This window comes from Hemicordylus capensis, chromosome 2 (genome assembly GCF_027244095.1).
Source record: "Hemicordylus capensis ecotype Gifberg chromosome 2, rHemCap1.1.pri, whole genome shotgun sequence".
In the NCBI taxonomy this organism is placed as follows: domain Eukaryota; kingdom Metazoa; phylum Chordata; class Lepidosauria; order Squamata; family Cordylidae; genus Hemicordylus; species Hemicordylus capensis.
Window position 1 is genome coordinate 344,540,001 of NC_069658.1, and position 21,779 is coordinate 344,561,779.

Here is a 21,779-nt window from a genome sequence, read left to right on the forward strand (position 1 = left end):
CTTGGAATACTTGCCATTCAAACATTCATCTCACTGTTTAAAAGGCCATTTATCCAAATGTCTTCCCCATGGGTTAAATAATGTTCTAAACAGAGTTCTGTGTTTCAGGTGTGGCAATTGATGGGAATAATAATGAAGATAAGGAAAGGTTCATCAAACTAGTCAAGAAAAGAGGAAAAGTAAAGGCTCTTGATGAGGAACTGCAAAGTAAGTGTGCAAATAGTTATGTAATGTTTTGGTATGTGTATGGCTAATCTGACATGCAGAGCAATTGTAAGCATGTTTACATGGTGTATCACTTTAATAAGAGTTATTTTTGTTTATAATATTAACAATTAATTGATTAAATAAAAATAAGAAATATGAGATGTACATCTAAATAAATACTAACTATTTAAAAATGAGTTTTAAGGCCAAATATGTAAATAAGTAATATGTAAATAAAATAAGTAAATTCATATAGTAGATCTATAGAACATAATATAGTTCAAATATATGACTGATCACTAGAAGAGTATGCCTTATTCTGCTAATATAAAATGAAACGTCTTCAGGAAATCTATTGCATTTTTGTTGTCCTTCTCTAACTGTCACCATGACAGTTAATTTCACCATTACTGCAAAGTGAAATAACTTCTTTTCCCACTTTTCAAAATTTGAGGTTTCTCATGATTTCCAGTATTTTGTATACCACCACCTTCAGAGCTAAGCAGGATAACAAGGCTGGATAATGCATCATGAAACAATGAGTCCAGCAAGGTCTAGCAGCTGGCTGCTGGTTCTTATGGCCATGGACTGGGCAAGGCTAATTGGCCCTGCCTCTGCCCTTAGAAATGTGCTATTCTTAAAGGGGCCTTGCCTAAATTTTCAGGCATTGGCTCTGGTGACATGGGTGGCCTCTGCTACAGCTGGCAGATCCGTGGATAACTCTTCCAAATGAGAAGGAGGCAAGGCTGTGTTCTTGAGTCAAGGCGGGGGTGCCGGCTCAGGCTCTTCTTGCTCTTGGGTTGCAAGGGACAACCTAGGGTCTGGATCCTTGGTTGTCTCCGAACTCTCCGTGTCACCCCCCAAGTGTGTGTGTGATTGTGGGGGGAGTTTCCGAGGATCCAGGGTCATGTCACATAGTCCAGACATCATCTTCCAGGTTTTGCTTGAATATTGAATTTTCATAGTACCAGTTCAACTCTATTTTGTATCTAGGAATTTATGAATCTTCAGCTAGCATATCCATTGTTGTGGTGATTGTTGTTGGAATATGGTTGTGTAAATGTCTGGTGTCATCACAGCTGTCCCCTGTTGCTATTACTGAACTTTCTGCAGTCCAGATAGCATAGACAACCCAATTTCAAATGATTTATTAGAAATATAGAAGCTGATATAAGACAAATATTTTGAAATGTATAAATTCTTCTCTTTTGTAATCTTGACTTTAGAGGTTGGTTGGAATAAAGTTTTTCTTTATTGCTTATTCTTTTTTCTTTTCCTGCACAGAACAAGGTGGCCTGGACTTGAAAGCAGATTTTGAGACTCATTTTGGCATTGCTCACACTCGCTGGGCAACCCATGGAGTACCAAATGCAGTGAACAGCCACCCTCAAAGATCAGATAAACATAATGGTATGTTAAAAGTATGGTCAAACCTAAACATATGTTTGCAGTGAAATTCAAAGAGAATGCTTCTGAAACCAGTAGACTGCTGTCAGATTGATTGTATATCTTAAATGAGAGTCGTGATTCAGACAGGAAATTGTGTGGTTTTTATCAAAGTACATCTCCAACACTTATGACAGATGAAAGTAAGTGATCTTAAGGTGGAATCTAGTAGAATGCCCTTTTATCAACAGATTTCCATTCACAAATATATCAAGATAAAAATTCTTACCAAACCCTGTTATGAAAAAACAGAATCTAATGATGGAGATCTACCTGTCAAAGATGTCAGGAGAATGAGAAAGCACCATGAGGCACTTTGCATATTAAAAGTGCTATAAAACAATTATTATTTAAAATGTTCAATTTTAAACCACTAATTGAATTATAGGTGTGTGGATTGCTCTTACCACTTCCTCCTCTTCTTCTTTTCAGAATTTGTTGTTATCCATAACGGGATCATTACAAATTACAAAGACTTAAGGAAATTTTTGGTAAGTTTATAACTGAATGACTTAAAAAACCAAATACTTCATCTCTGTGGAATGGTTAGATTTCCCATGTGAAACTGGGGCTCCGGGTATTTTGGAAGATCTCTTCCTGCCTACCATTTGCCTTGACCAGGTACTATGAAGGTGGTTGTCCAAACACCCCCCAAGAAGGCAGTACCTTTTCCTCAGTTGGTGCTGTTCCTTCTCTCTTTGATGGGTCAGATCTGGAAAATGGGGAATGCACAGAACTAACTAAGGGGTACCACAAAGTTGCTGGAAAGCATTAACCACAGATTATTATGAAACAACATTGATTTCATACTAGCTGACCCAGGCGCAGAGCATCTGTGCCCCTAGTTCTTCCTTCCTCCCCCTCCATTTCAGGGCTCAGAAAGTTCTCCTCCCATCCCATCAGCCAGTCTCCCTCACCATCCTTTCCACCAGCAGCTCTCATCCTCCTCATGAGGAGGCTGGTGGCCCTGTTTTTACTGCCTGCTTGGCTGCTCGCAGTAGTAGCGGCACTGCCACCTCCTCCTCCCTCCCCCCGCCAGCTCTTGTTCTCCTTGCGAGGAGCCCAGTGGCCTGTCTGTCAGCTGCTCGCAGTGGTGGCAGCGCCTTCTCAACCTCCCTCGCCACCCCCCCCTCGCCAGCTCTCATCCTCACAAGGAGGCCAGTGGTCCTGTTTTCGCTGTTTGCTCAGCCATCCTAAGAAACTCGCAATGGAGGTGCCGCCTCCTCCTCTGTCTCCCTCCCGAAGTCGCACGAGAGCTGCCACACACAAGATTAGCCATGGGTACGCCTTAGAGAATTTTGATTGTTTGTTTGCTATTGTATGTATGCATGAAGTGTTTCTATGTAGCTTGAACATATCTTTTGATTGGTAGTTGGAATGGTAATTGTGATCAAGGTAAGTGGATACTTCTTGATGGTGTGATACGGGAATTAAAAAGCTTGAGAATTTCATATATAATCCCTTTAAAACTTTCTAGGAGACCAAAGGCTATGAGTTTGAATCTGAAACAGATACTGAAACCATTCCAAAGCTGATCAAATATATGTATGAGAACAGAGAGACTGAGGACATGAGTTTTTCTGCACTGGTTGAGAGAGTCATTCAGCAATTGGTGAGTGGGAAACTCCTTTCTTTTTAAAACCTCCTAGGATGGATAATTGTTAAGGCAATACTGAAATGATTGTCATAATAATGTGCGATTGTGAAATAAGTATTGAATTTAGAGAAGGAAGGTCACTTGCAATGCCTAGTTATATCTTGGTTTGTTTTGTTTTTGAATAGAGAACAAGGCTGTTCTCAGGGCAGCCCAGCCTTGGTTAGGCTGCTTCTGTGCAGCACCGGGATCTATTGCAGATCCCGGCACTGCCCGCCCACCTAAACCAGCTTTTTACTCAGCCTTTTACTGAAGTGATCATGTGGGTGCTTGGGCTGCTTGCACAGAGCACCCATCTCATGGAGATATCCCCTAATGCACTGTGCATTGTGGAATATGTGGAGGCCCGGATGCATCATCCTGGCCTCCAGAGATCCACGCTGCGTGGAGCAGCGTGGAGCAGCGTGGAGCAGAGTTCGCGCTCCCAGAAGCTTTTCCTGGATTTTCTGGGGGAAAGGTAAGTTCTGCACAGCCTTCCCCCTGCCCACCCACTCTCCCTGTCGTGTGAATATAGGAGAACCTTGTTACTCGCAGGGATTCTGTTCCTCACCTACTACCATGAGTAATGGAACTGTGAGTAAGGAGGCATTACGGCTATGGGGAAAGGGAGGTTAGATTCCAGGGTGGAAGGAAAAATAGGAAAAATCCCCCATACTGCCCCAAACATACTGTGGTATGTGCTACAGTAGACTTGAGCCCAAAACGTTTTGGAGGCCATTATAGAAGCCTCCAAAATGTTTCGGCCACTGGGGCTGTTTCAGACTTCGGAGGTGGCAGTGGTGCTTCCTTAGGGGCGGGGGAGGGTGCACTTACCTCTCCTGCTGCATTTCCCCTGCCGGTGCTCCATTGTACCAAAGCCCCTTGGGGTGGCAGCATACCTCCCTGCCGCCCCGTTGCCATCCTCGGCCGGAGGATATGCTTATGCATATGCCCGTCATGTGCGCACCCATCTGCCATGCAGGCACACGCACCCGGTACTTACGGCCACTTCCAGCAACTTCGCAGTGCCTGGACCAATATGAAGTAAATTGGGTACAGTTGTAGGGACACATAGGTGTAGTTTGTAATGTCATCATCTACCCTGGTTCAAGATGGCAGACATGTGAATGTTTAAGGTTGAAGTGGGCTAACTTGTGAGGATGGTAATTATCAATTAAGATTTTAATGAAAATAAAGTGTGCAGATTAGGTCTTACCTGAAACAACTTGCTTTGGTTCTTCAACCAGAGCCGGATACAAAATAGTTGCTCAGGGACTGAAACCAATTAGCAACTGCCTTTCATGGTTGGGGATTTCTTGGATATATAAGTAAACAGGAGGGGGGAAGCATCATGCCAACAGGAACAAGAGGAGAAAGTAGGAACAGTGCACTGAAGGTTTATTAGAAAGTTGGGTCCTGATGCCTTTCGAGGTTGTATACCTCTTCTTCAAGGGAAGAACTTCATAAAACAGGATGTAGCTTGGATGTACCTTACCTTAAGTGGCACAGCGCATCCTGTTTTATGAAATTCTTTCCCTGAAGAAGAGCCATACCACCTTGAAATGCGTCAGGATCTATCTAATAAACGATCAGTGAACCATTCCTGCTTTCTTCTCTGGATATACAAGTATAAATTGGCATCTTGGTTTCTAGAGAGCAGAGATTCTGGAAATAGGAAGCTGCCATGCAGAGTTAGACCATTGGTCCATATAGCTCAGGATTGTCTAAACTTTCTGCAGTGCCTCTCCAAGATTTCAAGCAAGATTGGACCTGGAACCCTCTGCATGCCAAGCGGATGCTCTACCACTGAGCTACAGCCCAATCCCTGATATTCTAACATGAAACGTCTTAACTGACCAGCTACGGCAGACATTTCTTTTACTTACTATTGTTAAGCTATTGCGAGTCAGAAATCCATGCCAATTGACTGCAGGTCAGCTAGAGACCTGCCAAGTGATCTCCCTTCTGCCTGCCTCAGTTTTGATATTGTTGATACTTCCCCATCTTTTAAAACCTATTAATGCAGACTTTTTTTTCTTCCCAGGAAGGGGCTTTTGCTCTGGTTTTCAAAAGTATCCACTATCCAGGAGAAGCTGTTGCTACAAGGTTAGTATAGGTGTTTTGTGCAAGAAATATACAGCGTAATATCAACTGGGGTACATGGAAAACACTGTGAAGGGCTGGTTTGCACTTAATACACAATGTGGTAGAAAACCAATATATGGGACTTGTGAAATAAATTGTTTTGCAATGGAAATGGTTATCGCTTCAGCTTTTCCTTCATGAAATGTTTGTAACTAACTTGCTTGTTGTTCCACTGTGTGACAGGAGGGGGAGTCCTCTACTTATTGGAGTTCGTAGCGAATCTAAGCTTTCCACTGAGCAAATTCCAGTCTTATATCGAACATGTAAGTTGTTGGACTATGAATATAAATGTGTGTGTAAGGGAATTGATTATAAGAAAAGAGAGTTCATTATAAAAGAGAGAGAGAAAGAAAATGGTTATGTCACTAGAAACCCCACAGACACATTTAGGTACTTGGATACCATTTGGCAATCTACGTATGTTCAAAATGGGTCCTTCTTGGTTAAAATGGCACACCGAAATGAATGTCCACCAAATGTATTGGTTAAATTCAGAGCACGGGGAGTCCAAATGTATGACAATGTGTGACAACAAGGACTTTATCTGAAAATTCTGTCAAATTCTTGGACATACATTTGTAACTTCCATTTGTAACTCAGTCAAGCCAGAGTTACACCTGTGCTTGCTTATCCCCCATTGACATCAATAGAAGTGCTTAGCAGATTTTGTTAGTGAGGTGATCTGGCTGAGATACTGACTCACCACACTCAGCTGTCCAAGGTCCATGGTGCTCCAGCATCCCTTCTTGGTGGAAACCCTGGCTTAGCCCAGAATAGGGTACCCTTCCCTTGAAGCTCCTCCGGAAGAACCTGGGAACATGGGGATCCTATGCCGCCCAACTAGCTCTTGGTTCCACCCTCATCAATACTATATTGAGCCAGAGCTGAGCTCCAACACTGGTGGCAAAGTGCCTGCATGGCAACCCATGACATCTCTCTCGATGGGCCTGTATGGGAGAAAGGAAGGCCAGTTCAGGTGCCTGCTGCAGATCTGGATCTATCTCAGCTCCAGGATGATGCAGAACCACAGTTCCTTGTATAAGCCCAGCATGTGTAAGCCTGACCTTTGCTGGTGCAACAGCTCCGCTTTGTGAGCTCCTCCTAGAACCAGCAACAAGTTCTAGTTCCAGCTCGAGTTCTGTTCCAGTCTCTGCTTTGGCAGCCAGCTCAAACCTCTCACCTAGTCACCCTGCTCCCTGATCCTGCCTCTCTGTATTGACCCTTCAGCCTAGACTGTATCGTTGAGCCCAGATCTGGGACCTCTATTTCGCACCAAGGTTCCTCACCCTGCCAGGCCAGACACAAGGTTCCTCACCCTGCCAGGTTTCTCCTTGCCATGCATAATTTTATAAGCCTCTAACCTTTTTTCAAACTAAAAAGCTCCAAACAGTTGAGCCTTTCCTTTCAGGGGAGGTGCTTTAACCCCTGGATCATTTTGGATGCCTTTCCTTTGCACTTCCCCCAACTCTACAATAACCTCTTAGATATTCTTTCTAATAGAAGGTTTCAAAATACCTGTTTTCAAACTAGTGGCATTGTGAGTTAAAATGAATATCTCTCATGTGTTTAAAATTGACAGGTAACATTGAGAATGTAAAAAACAGATGCAAAACACGAATGAAAAGACTGGATAGTTCTACCTGCCTTCATGCAGTTGGAGACAAAGCTGTTGAATTCTTCTTTGCTTCAGATGCAAGGTAACTGAAGATATCTGCTGTGGTAGCAGAATAGATATGGCATTGGTTTAGTTCTTAATATTGCCTTTGTAATATTCTCCTTTGTAATGGAGAAATTAATTCAGTGGAGGTTGATGGCCTGCTGCTGGCCAGTACATCTGAGCAGCCCAAGCAAGAGTAGCCTATATATAAGTCCCTTGCTCATAGATGCTAGGCCCCTTGTGGGATGCACAAGAATGTTCTTGTGATGTTATGGGCCTGAACTGAAGGTTGCAATGGAGCCTGCTTGGTAAGGCAGAATACTTGGCCCACCGGGAACACAGGGGCAGGGCTTGGGCCCCACCCTTTTTTCACCTATACTTGAGGAGGCTCAGGAGTCACCTGGTGGTCAAGATGGAGGGATGTGGCTATCTGCTGCAGCAGGAGATAGCTACAAGGCTCTGAGGGGTGGAAAGAAAAACCTGCCCCAAGACCAGAGAAGTGGGAACAATCTGAGGGGTAGGAAGCTTGACAGTCACCAAGGGAACTGTGACAGAATTAGCACCATACAAGCAGCTGGAGGGCTAGGGTGAGGTAACAACTATCCAGATAGTAATAGTTATGGTAAGAGCCCAATAAGGCATGTTTTTGAACATCGAAAATGCCTATGTCTGTCCTTTCTGGGTCCGGGTAGTTCCCTTAGGTTCCTTTGAAATGGAGTTAGTGGGGGAGGAAGACAAAACAGATGGCAGGAATATGACTAACATGGCTATGAGTAGAATGGGGTAGAGAGAAAATCATGTTCCTGAGACACTCGGTCACTGGGTGTGTACTTGACCCCTGCATCCTTTGGTGCACACAGAGACTCTGCAGTCCACCAACTACATGCTGCAGTGGTTGAACCTAGGTAGTGAAAAAACTGTCCCTTGGTTATTATTATTCCTTTACATTCAAGAAGAACAAAAGGACCTCGTTATCTGTGGCCCTGGCACCCACTGTTTCGCATATCCCTGGTCAGGCCATGTGCACCTGACCTCAGCATACATGGTTAAATAAAGGGTTAATATCTGTAGTTCCTAGGTGGCTGGAAATGATCTCCAAGATCATTTATGGCCACTATTTTGTTAAATTGAGACATTTTGTGGCTCTCGTTTTTAAAAAATAAAATAAAAATCCCCCCATGATTATTTGCGGGGAATTGGCAAAATTCAGCATTGGGGTGGGAGGGCATTGCTGGAGACCTGGAGAGCATGGTATGGCACTTTAATTGTCAGATTTATGTATTTTTAAAATTTCATGTTTAGCCTCCACAAACCTAACCACCCCAATTGCCATTGACTCACTGTCTCATTACCCACAGAAATCAGCGGGAACAGATCCCCATGGATAACTAGATGTATTTTGCATTGGGCATTCTGAAATTATTCTAAATTCCCTCCCCCACCCCCTTTTTTGTAGTGCTATAATTGAACATACCAACAGAGTCATTTTTCTAGAAGATGATGACATTGCAGCAGTGGCAGAAGGAAAGCTTTCTATTCACCGGCTGGAACGTTCTGCTAGCGATGACCCATCTCGAGCTATACAGACTTTGCAAATGGAATTGCAGCAGATCATGAAAGGTAAGGTAACAAGAGCATGTGAAGATAGGAATCCAGATTTCTTTCCATTCACACCTTGATTATGGGAAGCATAGTACTGGAGTTGGTCAGAGAGCAAACACAATTACCATTTCATAATACAGAGAAGCTGATATGTGTAACCTTATTACTTCAGTATCCTTTCTGGAAACTGGCCCTGTAGATATTAAAGACATTTGTGTTATCATGTATAACATTATGCATTATTATGCAGTAAAGTTATTCTGTCTTCATTTTAACTGTTATTAAAAACACTTTCTGCCTAAATGGCCTTAGTGCCATTTAGGCCCCCAAGGTTCCTTGCAGTCAAAGTAAAAAAATAAATAAATCAGTAATTATAAATGCAAAACAATAGAACTAAAAAGACAAAATAGTAACCAAAAGCTATCAATTAACAAAAAGACCACCAGCTGAAAACTCAAGAGCCAGGTGAATAAAGAAGTATTTAACATGTGCTCAATATTGGTAACCTGCCAAATGTTCCTCAGGTGGGTATTCCACTATCTGGGTGTTTGGACTGATTTGATTAAGTTGTGCTATGTCACTACAATGTTTAAATTATAGTTAATAATTTCATATGTGATTACAGCTCCTCTTTCACAATACACCTTTAACTAAGCTTCTCCTTAGGAAGCTTAAATAAATCGAGTGGAGTAAGTGGGCATAATCCCTTCTACATCCAACCTCTTGTTGTAATCCCCATTCTGTTCATATTTATTTCTTTGTACACTTCATTCATGTGAATGAAACTAACCAGTCATGTTTTGTCAAAATAGGCAACTTCAGTGCTTTCATGCAGAAGGAAATATTTGAACAACCCGAATCTGTTTTCAATACGATGAGAGGAAGGGTAAACTTTGAAACAAAAACAGGTAATTTGAGAGAGAGAGAAACAGTAGTATATTCTAACCCCAATCAACATTATCACCACTCTTTCTTGGAAACCTCTGCTGAGGCAACGTTATTTTTTCATTACAGTTCTCTTGGGTGGCTTGAAGGACCACTCAAAAGAAATTAGAAGGTGCAGACGACTGATCATTATTGGCTGTGGAACTAGTTATCATGCTGCGGTGGCTGTAAGTTGAATATGTGAGAGCTTTCTAGGACTCTTCAAAGCATGGACACAGGAGTCATGTTTTAAAAGTACCTTCGCAACTTTCCCTACTGAAGTTCTGCACGACAAATACATCATGCACTTGCAATTCAACGTTTTGGGCTGGCAGTTTACTCTCTAGATGTTCACTTCATGTAAATAGATTATGGGCAAGATCCAGACTAAGTTCCTTTATACTAATGGGAGTTAAGTATTTATGTCTAATTTATTTCAGTGGTACTTTGTCATGACTGGCTTAGTCTGGCTCCTGTCCATTGTCGCACAAACCTGAGTAGCTCCGCACTTTTATCCACTGTTTTCACTTAATTTTGCTCGTCTTTGAGGTTTAAGACTGAAGCTGATTGTAATATTGTTATGTTGACTATAGACTCGTCAAGTGTTGGAAGAACTGACGGAGCTGCCTGTGATGGTAGAGCTCGCCAGTGACTTTCTGGATCGGAATACACCTGTGTTTAGAGATGATGTATGCTTTTTTATCAGCCAGTCAGGTGAGTTGTACTCGACTTTATATGGGTAATCTTGGCCTGAGCTGATTCTCTAGTGAAGCATAGGTAGTGGCAAGGTTTTCTAATTTACATCTTGGATTTCTAATAGCTGCTCTAAGTAATTCCACATGCTTGTCACTTTCTGAACCAGTTTGGAGCATTTTTTTTAAATGCTCCCATGCAAGGCCAGGCCAACCTGACTGTGTGTCTATACCTGTCACCTCTCCAGAGGTAGATGATCCTGAGAGTCTAAAATTTAGAAAAAACATTATTTATAAAATTGTAGATGCAACCTAAAGGAACTACTTGAATCAATATGAAATACAGAGAACATGAGGCTGTCTCTGATGCTGTCATTTGTACTCAGTCAAAATTATTACTACTTTTTTTAATCCTACCCTTCCTTCAAGTTGCTGAGGGTGGTGTATGTGGTTCTCATCCTACCCTTCCCAATTTTGTCCTCACAAAATTGTTTCGAGTTTAAGTTTGGTTGAAGATAGTGTGTGGCCGAAGGTCAATGCATCACCTTTATGCCTGAGTGAGGATTTGAATTCGGTCTACCCAGTCATAGTAAATTGCATCGTACTATATTTCCCAGGGCTCTGGCCACCAGGATCACTTCCATGGCAGAATTCCCAGAACCAAATGGGGAGTGAGGGAGAGAGATGTCCCTTCTACTGTGACCAGGTGGGAGGGAGGAGTTTTTTTCTGACTCAGATTAACATTCATTCCAAAGAAGAACTCAGGGGATCATAGTACTCATGTAGTATTTAAGGCAAGTATTAGGAGTTGCCAAGGTTCACATTCCTAGCCAAGGACTTATGAATTATGAGGCCATCAATAACAGAAAGTAGGACAAGCAGGCATGAACATAGGAAGCTGCCTTCTACTGAGTCAGACCGGTATTGGTCTAGCCAGATCTAACTTGGTATTGTCTACACAGACTGGCAACGGCTTCTCCAAGCTTGCAGGCAGTAATCTTTATCAGCCCTGTCTTGGAGATACCAGGGAAGGAGCTTCTAACCTTTTGTATGCAAGCATGCATATGCTCTTCACAGAGCGGCCCCATCCGGGGATATCTTACAGAGCTCACATGTAGTCTCCCATTCAGATGCAAACCAGGGCAGACCCTGCTTAACAAAGGGAACAATTCATGCTTGCTACCACAAGACCAGCTTTCCTGCCATATACTACTACTACTACTACTACCACAATTAGTATAGGCTTTCTGTTAATCGGTAGTACATTTTCAGTTGCATTGCTCAAGCAGTGTTCTCTCATTTTTTCCATCTGTGTGCAGAATGAGTTTTGTTCTGGGCAGAAGGAACAAAGCAGTGTGTGCACACATGCATTCAGAGTGGGGCCTTCCTGATTCAACCTGAATGGCATCTAGAATTAACTGAGTGGGCATTAAAAATGTGAGAGCGTGCACACACACCTTAGAGGGAACAGTGGACTCAAGCCAATCTCTTTTATCTTGACTATGATAGATCAAACAATTCTAAGTGCTGTTGCAATTCTGAACTAAGCATATATGTCAATATGTTCTTGAATTGAAGGTGAAACTGCTGATACACTGATGGCTTTACGGTATTGTAAGGATCGTCGAGCTTTGACTGTTGGAATCACAAACACTGTTGGAAGCTCAATATCCAGGGACACTGACTGTGGCGTACATATCAATGCTGGGCCTGAGATTGGTGTTGCAAGCACAAAGGTAATTTGCATTTACAATTGTTGGTGCTTTTTAGCTCCAATCCTAAACATTCTCCTTCATAGAATGCCAAAATAATAGCCTTGCATACTAGTCATATTTACACTTCATCAACAGATGCAGTTATTTGTTGGTGCAATCAGTTAGCCAAACTTAATGTCTCTTTGTCATATTCAGGCTTATACCAGTCAGTTCATATCTCTTGTGATGTTTGGTTTGATGATGTCTGAAGATAGAATTTCCTTGCAAAACAGAAGGCAGGAGATCATAAGTGGACTGCACTCATTGCCTGGTATGCATTTCTTTACTATTCACTGAGAGAGATTTACTTCTCTCTCAACCTAACCTACTTCACAGGGTTGTTGTGAAAGAGAAACTCAAGTATGTAGTACACCGCTCTGGGCTCCTTGGAGGAAAAGTGGGATATAAATGTAAAATAATAATAAATAATACTCACTTATGTATGTGAGCTTCTATTTATTTATTTGATCTTGGAGAGGATTAAATCTAAAAATGTGAATGCAGTCTATGTGTTTGCATGTGGCTTGTGAAATTTTCTTTTAGGCACTGCCCTCACCAGATCCTCTAACTGCTTTCAAGCTCTGGGTTTCAAAAACAGTTTGGGGGGTGGGTGGGTCTAATGCAGGTATCCCCAAACTGTGGCCCTCCAGATGTTGCTGAACTACAACTTCCAGCATACCCAGCCACAAAAAATTGTGTCTAGGGATGCTGGGAGTTGTAGTTCAGCAACATCTGGAGGGCCGCAGTTTGGCAATGCCTGGTCTAATGTGAGTCTGAGAGTTAAGGAGAACTGCCTCTAGTTTGATTTGTTTGCTTCTGGACATCTGGAACAAAACCAACAATACTATATCAGTTTTGAACTTCCAGCTTAATTCAAGGAAACACAATTAAAAGCTATTGATATTTATTACTCCCAGAATGGTTTGGGGATTTTCTGGCAGAGTGAAGCTTCCAACTTTGGCTTAATGTGTTTGTTGAGCATTCTAGTTTATAAGTTTGTCAGTTTGCAATATGATAACTTCATCAAATATTAAGATATCAGAATTTTATTTGATATACAGACAGGATGCAGTTCTGTTTTTCATGTCTGAATACCAGCTCAGATCTTAGACCTGTTTTCAGAATGGGGAAGGAAAATACAAAACAAAACCCCACATCAGGGTGGATTTGATTTAAATCAAACTGATTTAAATCACGATTTAAATCACTAGCAGGGTGGATAAAAATCAAAAAAATCCGATTTAAATAAAAAAAATCTGATTTAAATAAAAAAATCTGATTTAAATAAAAAAAATCCAATTTTTTTGATTTAAATCGGATTTTTTTTATTTTTATCCACCCTGCTAGTGATTTAAATCGTGATTTAAATCGTGATTTAAATCAGTTTGATTTAAATCAAATCCACCCTGCCCCACATTGAGACATCAGAATGAAAAAAGTTCAGGACACAATTCTATATCTTGGGTTCAAAATTACTGTTGTATGTGCTTTCAAGAAGGCAGGAGGAAGCAATGCCTTTTAATAATCTTACTAATAAATAAAGATAAAACTACAAAAACTGAATTCATATAATCCTGATTATGTATGGTATTTAACAGAGACCTGTTGGTATTCTAATAATGTAAAATTTATCAATTCTAATCTATTGGCAGAGTTGATAAAAGAAGTATTGTCCTTGGATGAGAAGATACATGATTTGGCACTTGAATTATATAAACAACGCTCACTTTTGGTTATGGGTCGTGGTTACAACTATGCCACTTGCTTGGAAGGGGCATTGGTACGTATCTTTCATTTAGGTTTGCTCTAGTTTGTAAATCAAGGAATAGTCTTGTGTTGTTGTTTTTTAAAAAAATCTTTGTACAACTGCCTTTTCTTCCCCTTTCCTGACTTCTGTTTGTTTATCTGAGAACTTAATATAATCAAGCCATGCTTGAACTAAAAAATAAATAATGCTGCAATGTACAGCTGTTTGGTTGTATGTATATTGTATACTTGTTTTGAGAAAGTCCAGAGCAACCTGTCTATTCTTTTCAGGTCACAACTTGAGGGGCCTTTTAAGCTCTAAAAGTCCCATGTCACAGCAGAAAGGATTTCTCACTTGAAGCACAGTGCATGAAATATTGCTGTCATTCATTAAATCAAGGCTTGTGCAGGAGATGCCACTTAGCTTCCCTTGAAACATGTAGAAAAGATGCAATGTCAGTGCTTGACGGAACAGACTTTTACAGGGGTTTATCATCTCAGACTTGAGATATAGATGATATATTTATTTGCATTCAGGCACAGGTACTCTGTACACATAGAGACCAGGATCCAAAGGACCACATCACTAGTTGAAGTCCAGTGGGACTTTGGATGGTTTCTTGAAGAGCAGACCTTTTCTCATGCTGCAGGACAGACCACTTTTGAAACAGAGCAGTTTCAGAAGCCACTTGATATGGTGATAAGGGTTTTTTTTTAAAAAAATCAAAAATCCCATTGAGAATTACAAAGCACTTGATCACACTGAAAGTTCTTTTTGGGTCCTGACTACTGTTAGCATTACATTTTTGGTGTTTAATTATCCTGAAGAGTATAAAGAAAGCATTCTGCCTAGCATGTGAACTTGTCCCATTTGCTTTGCAGAAAATCAAGGAGATTACATATATGCACTCTGAAGGTATCCTGGCTGGGGAACTGAAGCACGGGCCACTGGCTCTTATAGATAAACAAATGCCAGTTATCATGATCATTATGAAAGACCCTTGTTTCACAAAATGCCAGAATGCTCTACAACAGATCATTGCTCGCCAGGTAAGCTGTCTAGCAAATATGTCATTATTATGAGAATTTCTATAAACTTTCTGAAGGAGGAACATAACTGAGTGTAGTTATGTAGCTTATCAAATCATGTTTGTTATGAGAAGGGGAAATTTCTTGCTCTCAATTCCTTCCACATGATGCTTAATTTTATATATCTCTGTCGTATTCTTGAACTAGTCCTTCTTTGACCTGTAGGGAAGGTGTTCCAACACCTGAACTGTTCTGTTTGCCATTTTCTGCACTCATAGAAGCCCTGTTTCTAAGGATGTGCACAAAGCATTTTGGTATCTCTATTTCAAGGCGCCGAAATGCTTTGACCTGCGCCTGCCAATTTGTTTCAGTGGGGGTGAGCGGGAGCTTTAAAAGGAGGAAAGCAGGTCCTACCTGCCCCCATGGCCCCTCCACTGCCCCTTGTTGCCACAGCATGGCACTGTTGGGATTGAATGTTCCTCCCAGCAGCCCATGGGCAGTGTCAGTGTTGCTGACCACTCAAGATGGTTGTCTGTTCATGCTCAGACGCCCATTTCTGTGCTTCTTGCACATTCCTATCTGTTTGTTCTGGTTGGTGTTTGTGGGTTAGGGTATTTGTCCTGTCACCTCTGCAGGTGTAGAATTCTAGCCTCCCAGAAGTTGTTGGTCCTTTGGCCATTTTCAGCCTAGGGAAACATGTGCTCAGCCACCTAATACTACATTTCCCTATGCTGGATCATCTCACATTCTTAAACTGGTAAATAGTTTTAGTGTGAGAAGTCAGATTTTCATATTTCAGTTTTCCCCACTTTCTGCCTTTTTCGTGGGGTGAGGGATGAAAAAAAGTAGTAAGATTTTCTGTATACCATATAAGTTATGGTAATGTTTTATAACTCTAGTGCAGTGGTTCTTAACCTTTACTGTAGCCCGCATGCCTTTGGTTCTCAAAATATGTTCTCATGCCCTATATAAAAAAATCATTGAAGTAGGTCAGTTCTTTAAACCTAAGATATATATCATAACTATAGAATGAAAGAGAGAATACTATATATTTTAATTTTGCAGTAAAATTAAGAATACATGAAAAAGTACACACTTTTTCAAAGTTTACCAGTTCAGTGACTCTTCTGCTACTGCTTTCATTCAATTATGTTTGAGAAATGAGGAACTTTTTTTTAAATAGCCACACTCATGTAATCACTCACATTTAAGCAGTTTCTGGAAATCTTCTCACACAAGTAGGTAGTTGCAAATGGCACAAGAATCTCCAGCGCTGTCTTCGCCAGGTGTGGAAATAATGCTAGTTGAGCACACCAGAAATTCTCAAGCTTCATTGTTTCAAACTCCATTTGGATTCATCCATTGGCTTGTAATTGAATGAGATCATTTTGCATCAAATCAATATCATTGATGGAATCCAGGTTAAAAAGAAATGGATCCACCACTATCCATTTCTTTGCCACATCAAGATCTCCAGTGGAAAAATATCCTTTGAAAGAGTCACTCAGTTGTTGTAAATACTTTGTCACTTTAAGTTGCAATGGTCATACCTTCATTTTCCAAACAACTGTTTCTTCAAGCAAAGGAAAGTTTGTGAAATTTCTTTAACAAGTTTTATCCTAACTGGAAGTTGCCGAATAATAACAAATATTTATTTACCGCTTTTCAACAAAGGCTTCCAAAGCAGTTTACAGAGAGAAATAATAAATAAATATGATGGATCCCTGTCCCCAAAGGGCTCACAATCTAAAAAGAAATGTAAGATAGACACCAGCAACAGTCACTGGAAGTACTGTGCTGGGACTAGGTAGGGCCAGGGTTTTTTTTTACATTTTATATCCCGCTCTTCCTCCAAAGAGCCCAGAGTGGTGTACTACATACTTAAGTTTCTCTTCACAACAACCCTGTGAAGTAGGTTAGGCTGAGAGAGAAGTGACTGGCCCAGAGTCATCCAGCAAGTATCATGGCTGAATGGGGATTTGAACTCAGGTCTCCCTGTTCCTAGTCCAGCATTCTAACCACTACACCATGCTGGCTCTCCCCCTGCTAAATAAAGAGAATCACCACATTAAAAAGGTGCCTCTTGGCCCATTTAGCAGGGGAATAAAAGCAGATGAGGCTATTCATGAAAGTAGTCCAACCCAAGCTAGGGCAGCCCAGTCTTGGTTGGGCTGCTCTTGTGGATCACTCTTGATCCTGGTGTGTCCGCCTCGCTAGCTCAACCTTTTAGTCCAGCATTTAAATAAATCTGTGGCTTGTTGAACCTTGGCAGGTGATTGTGTGCATGATTGCTGCTGGGTCAAATGGCTTCTCCCTGGCCCCATTTCCAGCAGTGAGCCGGAGGGAGGAGTGGCCACAGTGAGCACGGCAGCTACTCTAATGAAAGTAGCTGCTGTGCTCTTGCCACATGGCACTATGGGATGCAGGAGGGGGAAGTCCTGTTCCCTGATCCTGTCATCTCCATGCTACTGCTTGTTTGGATGTGTGGAGGGGAGGGCAGCCACTACTTATTTGCTGGAGAAGGCAGGCAAGTGCCTGTCTTCTCCGCAGCCACTAGTGGTCGTGTGCATGACCTCAACTTCTCCCTGGCCATTACTGTGTTCATCCCAGTTCCTTACATAGATGTGTTGAGTTCATTTAGATGTGTGATTACATCTGCCATGTATGCTACGCAAAGGATAAAACTCACTGTTTTTGAAATAGTCAACTAAATTACTGATTTGGTTACAAATAAAGTGACTTATTCCTTCGTGCATTTCAAAAATACGAGTAAGCATTCAGCCATAGGAAAGCCAGCACACTTCTGTATGGAAAAGGACAGTCTGCTCAGTACCAATTCCTTCACAAAAAGCACAGAAGAGGTGATGATTTAGAGCATGTCCTCAGGTTACCACAATATTTTCATTGTGCTTTGAGTAGCAAGAGTTCTGTGCCAGACTTTGTGGTGTTTAATAAAATCTTTTATTCTTTCAGACTGAATTGTGTTAAATAATTTAAAATATATAATGTTAATAAATACATAGGTATGATGAAACAAAGTAGATGTACTTACGTGCCTCTGCTTAATTAGTGTTTTCAATGATTTACCTTTTAAAATCTGGCATATCTCGCATCCCCAGAAAGGGCATCTCACACTCAAGGGGATGTGTACACCCCAGGTTAAGAACCACTGCTCTAGTGATATATCATTTATTAATGTTTTCCCCTTTGTATAACTGTTAGCCTATAATGGTGATTATTTAATAACATTAAGCTGCTAAGATACTAACTTTGTTTTACCATAATTGGTAGTTTAAAACTAAATCATAATAGACCTGCAAGCCACCCTGCTCAAAAACTCCTAGTGAGTTTAAAAAAAAAAGTAAAATGTAGCTTCATTGATTTCTTACTACAGGTTGGATATTCTTTTGAAATAAAAGTATAAAGTATAATTATCAGTATAATTTAATTTCTCACTTTATAGTGTCGCCCAGTTATTTTATGTTCTAGAGAAGATACTGAGAGTTCAAAATTTGCTTATAAAAGCATTGAGCTGCCGCAAACAGTGGACTGCCTGCAAGGAGTTTTAAGCGTTATCCCTCTACAGCTGCTTTCATTCCACCTGGCTGTTCTCAGAGGATATGATGTAAGTCCTTTCTAAATATAGGCACTCCAGTGAAAAGCATTTACACAAACACATTGGACACTTCCCCTATTTCTTCAGGCTGTTGCAGGAAGACTTGCATGGCATATAAGCAAAGAGCTAGTTTTGCTCTGTTAAGCTGGAGATCTAGTGCCAACTGTCTGATTTCATTTACTTTTCAACTGGGGCATAACCTCAGCTAAAAGTGGAGTAAAAAGACAATTAAAAAAAATAGTCATGGGGCATATGCCATTTTTCTTGACACATTTGTAGACACAATTCACATGAATGACAACAATCACTCATGCAGGATGTGCATAGCCTGTCTTTGGAGCTCCTCTATGGCTGATCACATGAGGAGGCCTTATGGGTGGATTGATGCTAATTATTGGCATATGCATTTGTGTCTCCATGAATACAGCTAGCTGCAATTATTATGACCCTAATTTGTTTCACAAACATTGAAATAGGCCACATTCTCTCTCTCTCACACTAACTGTATGTGTGTCAGATTATACCATACAGTTTCTACAAGGCCTGTTTCATACATATTTCTATCATCTGATAGGCATCTTGCTAACATGGCTGTAGAGACAGCCTGCAGTATGAATAGGACTGAGGGGAAGGGAACTCTGGACTCTGGAAGGGTTCAGTTGAGGCAAAAAACAGAAGGTTGAGGACAAGAGGAAGGCCACTGGGAAGGGATATGGGTCACTATGGCCACACTGTCTCATACATTCCTACCATTTGGCAGAAACTCAGCTGGTAATGCCTCGTTTATCCAGTGATGCATATGAATTTTTCAAATGGAAAACACTGTTTTAAATGTATAATATTCTGAGATTCTTTTCTTTGTTCTAGGTGGATTTCCCAAGGAATCTGGCCAAATCTGTGACTGTGGAATAGGAAATATGCCATAAAATATTTGCTATCAACAGTCCGAAGTTATATTTCCATCAGTGAGTCTCTAGCAGAGTGGACTTTCAATTCCCATCTACTAAGCATATCACTACAGAGCAAAACTCAATGGGAGTTTTGATGTGGAAAGCTTGAGCCAGTGTAACTGATACATCTACTGTACAGTGGGTTCATTGCTAACTGGAAAGTATTTGGGAAGGTGGGATTTTTTGTGTGTGTTTTTTAAAAATCTGCTTTAAGTGCCTTTAAATAGCTGTTACAGGCCTTGCACCTAAGTGCACTTGCTTATAGCCTATAGCATCTACAGTTGCCAAAGAAAAGAAGATAATTGTTTACATATGGTTAATGAATGGTCTCTTCTATTACAGTGCAATATGTATATAGCTTTCTTTGAGTTACTGTGAATAAGACAACACTCTATGTGGCCTGATCCTATACATACTTACTCAGAAATAAATCTCACTAAGATGAATGAGGTTTACTCCCAAGTAAGTGTGCATAGGATTGTTGCCTTGGTTTTGAATACAAAGTATTTATATATACACAAATGTATAGCATTTAAGTTATTTTTAGTAAACAGCCTGCCTGTAGTAGTGGTAATGCCCAGGATTAAGACCTGTGCTCATTAAAATTTTACTAATTGTATACAAATTCTCTTACACTTATATTTGTACTTTTAACTGGAATTCTAGGTCCTATATTTCCCCCTTTTCCCACCTACTTATGGGATTGAGAAAATCTGACCTATCAGTATCTTCACAGATCTTTCCTTTGTCCTTCCATCTTCTTCTGCACTATTGTGAATAAAAGTTTCTCAAGCATTATTCAGACTTAGCTCCGTTTTGCTGAAATAGCCAAAACAGCATTGTACTTGAGCCAGACTCTTGTCTAACCCCATAAATCTATTGTACATTGTGTGAGCTCAATATGTTTCTATTTATCTATTGTACAACTAAAATGCTATGCAATTAAAGAAAATATTGACTACAAAAAATGTCTTGGCTATATTTTAACTGATACCTTTCCATAACGTTAAGGATAGATTTTAAAAAATCACACTCTTCACATTTCTGTAACAGTCAAGCACAGAGGTTCCTAACTCATTGTTCTCCAGATGTTGCTGAACTACAACTCCCATCATCCCCAGGTACAATGTATTGTGGCTGATAATGGGAGTTCAGCAAAATCTGGAGGACCACAGGTTCTGAACCTCTGGTCTAGCAGGATGAAGAACTATGAGCCAGGATGAAACTATACAGAGAAGATAAGTCTTTGATTTCTGAAGATGGAATCATGTATTTTATTTACAAATAATTGCAACCTCAGTCCTTAGTTCAAGAAGTTTCAGAGTAGCTTAAAGACAAATAGTAAACTAAACATAATTAAGTAGCATTAGAACAGCCCCAGACTAAAACAGCTGGGCAGTAAGATCCAGTGGCTGACATCCTGACTAAATTTACTCAAGGAAGTCCCATTGAAATTTAAAAGGACAAGTAAGGCATCCCTGATGTGTCCTCTTGATTCCAATGGGACTGAATAAACCCAGTCAGGATGTCAGCCAGTCTTATTGATTGACTTCCGTATAGGAATGTTATGGGACACAGCCAGTTTGGGCATTGGTTGTATAGTCTTTATAAGATTTTTTCTACCAAAATGTGGGCAGGGATCAGTGGTAAAACTAATTTCACCTCAATATTTCTTAAGGAAGCTTGTTCCCAATCGAGTGATTTATGTGGCTCTAGGAATTACCACAAAATCCTGAATACTTAAGCCATTTAAGTTCAGAATCATTAAGTACTCTTTCTGTCAATTTATATTGTGTTAGCTGAACAGGATGAACATCTGCTTAGGATGACACCTTTGGAGGTGCAGTGTTTCACCAATGGCTACTTCTACAATCACAGCACTGAGGCATTCTAGCCATGCCTTTGGCCACTTTCTGACAAAAGTGGGCATGGAGAACTTGTATGTGTACCACTGGTTTACATAGAAAAAGAAAATGATTCTCTGCCCCCATAGTGCTCACGGTCTAAAAATGAAATGGACACCAGCAACAGTCACTGGAGGAATGCTGTGATGGAGTGGATAGCGGCAGTTGCTTTCCCCCTACTAAATGTAAGACAATCACCACCTTTAAAAGGTGTACCCTGGTGTCTAGCATAGTGCTGCCTAGTAGAGCTCCTACATATCCTTCAAAACAAATATCGTGCTAGTGAGGCCACTGACCAGTTTTCTAGAAAGGGTTTGTAAGCAGTGGAGGACCATGAGCAGTGGAGTGTCTCTCAGCTGCTTCTCTTTGCTTTCCTGAGGCTTTTGTTACTTCAGATTTCTTCTCATATGCTCTGACACTCTACATTCTCAGCAATTCCTTTGCTGAATGCTCATTTCACTACCCAAAATGACC

The 21,779-nt window shown here is 40.8% G+C and overlaps 1 protein-coding gene across 1 annotated transcript in view; it reads left to right on the forward strand.

Moving 5' to 3' along the window:
• GFPT2 (glutamine-fructose-6-phosphate transaminase 2) overlaps positions 1–20,369 on the forward strand; it is a 29,646-nt gene extending 9,277 nt beyond the window's left edge. The window contains exons 3-19 of the mRNA XM_053303487.1: positions 109–207; positions 1,492–1,617; positions 2,086–2,144; positions 3,131–3,265; positions 5,331–5,392; positions 5,615–5,694; positions 7,011–7,128; positions 8,545–8,708; positions 9,503–9,598; positions 9,705–9,802; positions 10,208–10,328; positions 11,885–12,042; positions 12,217–12,331; positions 13,713–13,840; positions 14,689–14,856; positions 18,299–18,460; positions 19,319–20,369. Of these exons, the coding sequence (XP_053159462.1) occupies positions 109–207; positions 1,492–1,617; positions 2,086–2,144; positions 3,131–3,265; positions 5,331–5,392; positions 5,615–5,694; positions 7,011–7,128; positions 8,545–8,708; positions 9,503–9,598; positions 9,705–9,802; positions 10,208–10,328; positions 11,885–12,042; positions 12,217–12,331; positions 13,713–13,840; positions 14,689–14,856; positions 18,299–18,460; positions 19,319–19,363 (1,934 nt within the window). The 3' untranslated portion in view covers positions 19,364–20,369. The remainder of the gene's footprint in view (positions 1–108; positions 208–1,491; positions 1,618–2,085; positions 2,145–3,130; positions 3,266–5,330; positions 5,393–5,614; positions 5,695–7,010; positions 7,129–8,544; positions 8,709–9,502; positions 9,599–9,704; positions 9,803–10,207; positions 10,329–11,884; positions 12,043–12,216; positions 12,332–13,712; positions 13,841–14,688; positions 14,857–18,298; positions 18,461–19,318) is intronic.
• The last annotated feature ends 1,410 nt before the right edge of the window (positions 20,370–21,779 follow it).